Below are 2,989 nucleotides of genomic sequence, written 5' to 3'. Positions count from 1 at the left end.
TAGAAACTTGTCTCTTTGCTCCTCACACAAGATGCGAAAAAAGTTTGCTGGATGTACAAAAGACTATGGTTGATTTACCGTCGTTCGGATACATAAATTTAATTAAAATCTACTAAAGGAGATAAGAAACATTATAGTTTGCGAGAACAATGAATGACGATCGATGTACATACACGCAACATTGGTTTTCTCATTATTTATAAATTTATTCAGCTATTAAAAATGTTGGAAAATGTAAAAAAATGGATTGCGGCTTTTGGGAGATGTTCAATGGTTTTCTCATCGAACAAAGATAGAACTTTTCCTCAAAAATATCATAAAAAGTTTCATAATTAATGACTTCCGAGGATTACTCACACAAATTAGTTTTTATTTCTTTTTCTTGCTCTTAATGCGAAAAGACAAAACGCTTGAATTTTACGATTCTTTCCTTCTTTAAACAAAAATACAACTTTTATCCCGCTTAAAAAAGATAAATAAAATAAAAATTTTCCATTTCACAAATCTCAGATTAACTTCTGGTCATATGTGTGTATGTTTGTTCTTTGTTTCAGGCACAATTTTTCATTGAGATAATAATAATAAAATATATGAAGACAGGAAACACAAACAAATTATGCACGTTTATCACTTAACCATTAAAACTGTTTCCTTTCGTGTATAAAATGAACGAGCTTCTGACAAGATTAAGATGATATGACACACATCCAAAACATGACAACAGAATTTTTCATTTGACGTAAAAAATGAGGGACAAATTTTTTTTTCGCCATATTTTATGTGTGCGGTTGATGTTTTGATACATGTTTTCAGATCTTTCTTCTGTCATGTCACAAATTATACTTTCCAAGATTTTCTTGTATTTGCCCAAGCTAATGGAGTTTCATTTGTTATGAATATATTTAAAAATGCAATGCGAGAAATGTCAAATAATAAAATGAATGACGTACAAAAAATAATAAAGAATTTCATGTCAACTAGATTTAATTTTGAAATTCCTTTCGTTTGTTCTGAAACACAAACAGATTTTTCACTTTTTTGATAAAGGTTTGACATTTTTTCTGGTCTGAAATTCACACTAAATCAAGTCAAGACATCGTCACATTGTTCATGAAGAAAAACCAACGAAAATTGATTTTAAAGCTGTTCTTTTTTCATTTTACCTTCCTAACCATTATAATCGTACAAAAACTTTCTTGATTTGTTCAGTTCGTGGGTAGAAAACCTTTTAAAGCATTCTTACTATTGTGGTTTACTTTAAAAAGTTTTCCGAAATAATTTTCCAAAGTTTTTCTGAAACACATTTCCTAAAAGTTTAGGCAACTACCGTACATAAGTAAGTTAATTATCATAAATTATTAAATTTCTGCTTGTTGTAGAGAAATAATTGATAAAAATTGTTTCAATAGATTTAAAGAGAATGCTTGAAAAAGTTGGAAATGGAAAGACAAAATATACCTTGGGTAGTAAAAGGGGCAATATGAATCTTTCTTTTCTACAACAATAGATACACACAAACACAAAAAAATTTCTCTCCTTTCTACAGAAAAAATAAAACTCATACCGCAATACACAAAACTTTATATCGCTTGAGGTAAAATTGTGCTAAATATTATGAGATAATCATGTGCAATTATTCATTATACGCAAAGAAGTACAATGGTTAAACTCGACTTTTGTCTTTTTTGATCTGCCTTGTTAAGGTGATATTTTAGCACTTTTGTTCTTACGATGATGATGTTGTAATAAAAGAGTGATAACACAAAAAGTTTCACTGAAAGTTTCTTTCAATTATTTTGTTTTCAGAATTTAGCAATTCACTTAAATGTCATCAAATGTAAATTGCTTTGTCAGCGCAATCAAAAACGACCTCCAACTGTTTTCATGACACACGTGTAAAAATGACACAATCACAAAAAAAGTACATTTTTATGAGCCATAAAATCTCGAGAGACGAAAAAACGCGAAAAATAAACATTAAATATAATTGATTGTGAAATCAATCTGGAAAATTACATTGAATGAGGTTTCGTTGCGGATGCTGAATAAAATTATGGTTATACAGTTGAATTGAAACTTTATGAACACAAACGGTTAACCAATATAAAACAGTACACTTTATAGAGCTAATTTGGCGTGTAATGTTCTTTTTTGCATTATTTAGTATGAAATATGATAAAAAGCATTGGTCGTTCGTTTACTCAGCTTAGTTCTTTTTGGAATTTTATGTCGACCATCAATAATAATAAAAAAAATAACAATGAAATTCGTTTTATTTCTAACTGTTGTACTAAAAATTACATTAGTAAGTATTTCTTATAGAATTTATTTTAAGTTTGTGTCTTTTTTTTTTGTTTTTATAGGCAGATGATATGTCGTCTCTTGACGACACGACGCAAATGTTCAACAAGAGTTTGGAATCATGTCTGAAGAAAAATCCCAATGTATCCAAAGAAACAATAATGACAGCTCTAACAACAGTCTTTAAAGAGCCCATAACGCCAGAAGTCAAGTGTATTCTTCATTGTATCGGAAAAGATATGGGTGAGATGAACGATGATGGCGTGATTATTGTAGAAAAGTCCCTTCAAAATGTTCCGGCGAACATGAATAAAGATGTTGTTAAGACAATTGAAGAGGAATGCATAACACTCATGGGAACAGACAAATGCGATACTGCTTTTTTGCAATTTAAGTGCATAAGCGAGAAGGCAATTCATAAAAAGGATGATTTGGTGAAAAAATCTTAAAAATTTTCTGTAACTCGAGATTCAATGACTGTGTTAGTCAACGTTTTCAAATCTCACGTTTTTTAATGAAAATGCTAAGAAAAATGCGCAAAACAAACAAAAACAAAAAATTAATTGATATTCCATGTAATTAAATGTATAAGGGAAGAGAGTATGTGACTCGAGTCGAGTATCAATATAATAAAGCAATTTTCTATACATTTGAGTAACCAAAGTTACCCAACTTATTTTCTTTTTTA

At 29.5% G+C, this 2,989-nt stretch overlaps 1 protein-coding gene across 1 annotated transcript; it reads left to right on the top strand.

Annotated features, from left to right (window-relative positions):
* The first annotated feature begins 2,260 nt into the window (after positions 1 to 2,260).
* On the top strand, positions 2,261 to 2,750 carry LOC134832492 (uncharacterized). The gene is made up of 2 exons (XM_063846539.1): positions 2,261 to 2,305; positions 2,364 to 2,750. Exons 1-2 carry the CDS (start codon positions 2,261 to 2,263, stop codon positions 2,748 to 2,750), a joined length of 432 nt encoding a protein of 143 aa, XP_063702609.1.
* The last annotated feature ends 239 nt before the right edge of the window (positions 2,751 to 2,989 follow it).

This window comes from Culicoides brevitarsis, chromosome 2, assembly GCF_036172545.1.
Source record: "Culicoides brevitarsis isolate CSIRO-B50_1 chromosome 2, AGI_CSIRO_Cbre_v1, whole genome shotgun sequence".
Taxonomy (NCBI): Eukaryota; Metazoa; Arthropoda; class Insecta; order Diptera; family Ceratopogonidae; genus Culicoides; species Culicoides brevitarsis.
This window is presented reverse-complemented; position numbering and strand designations above follow the sequence as displayed.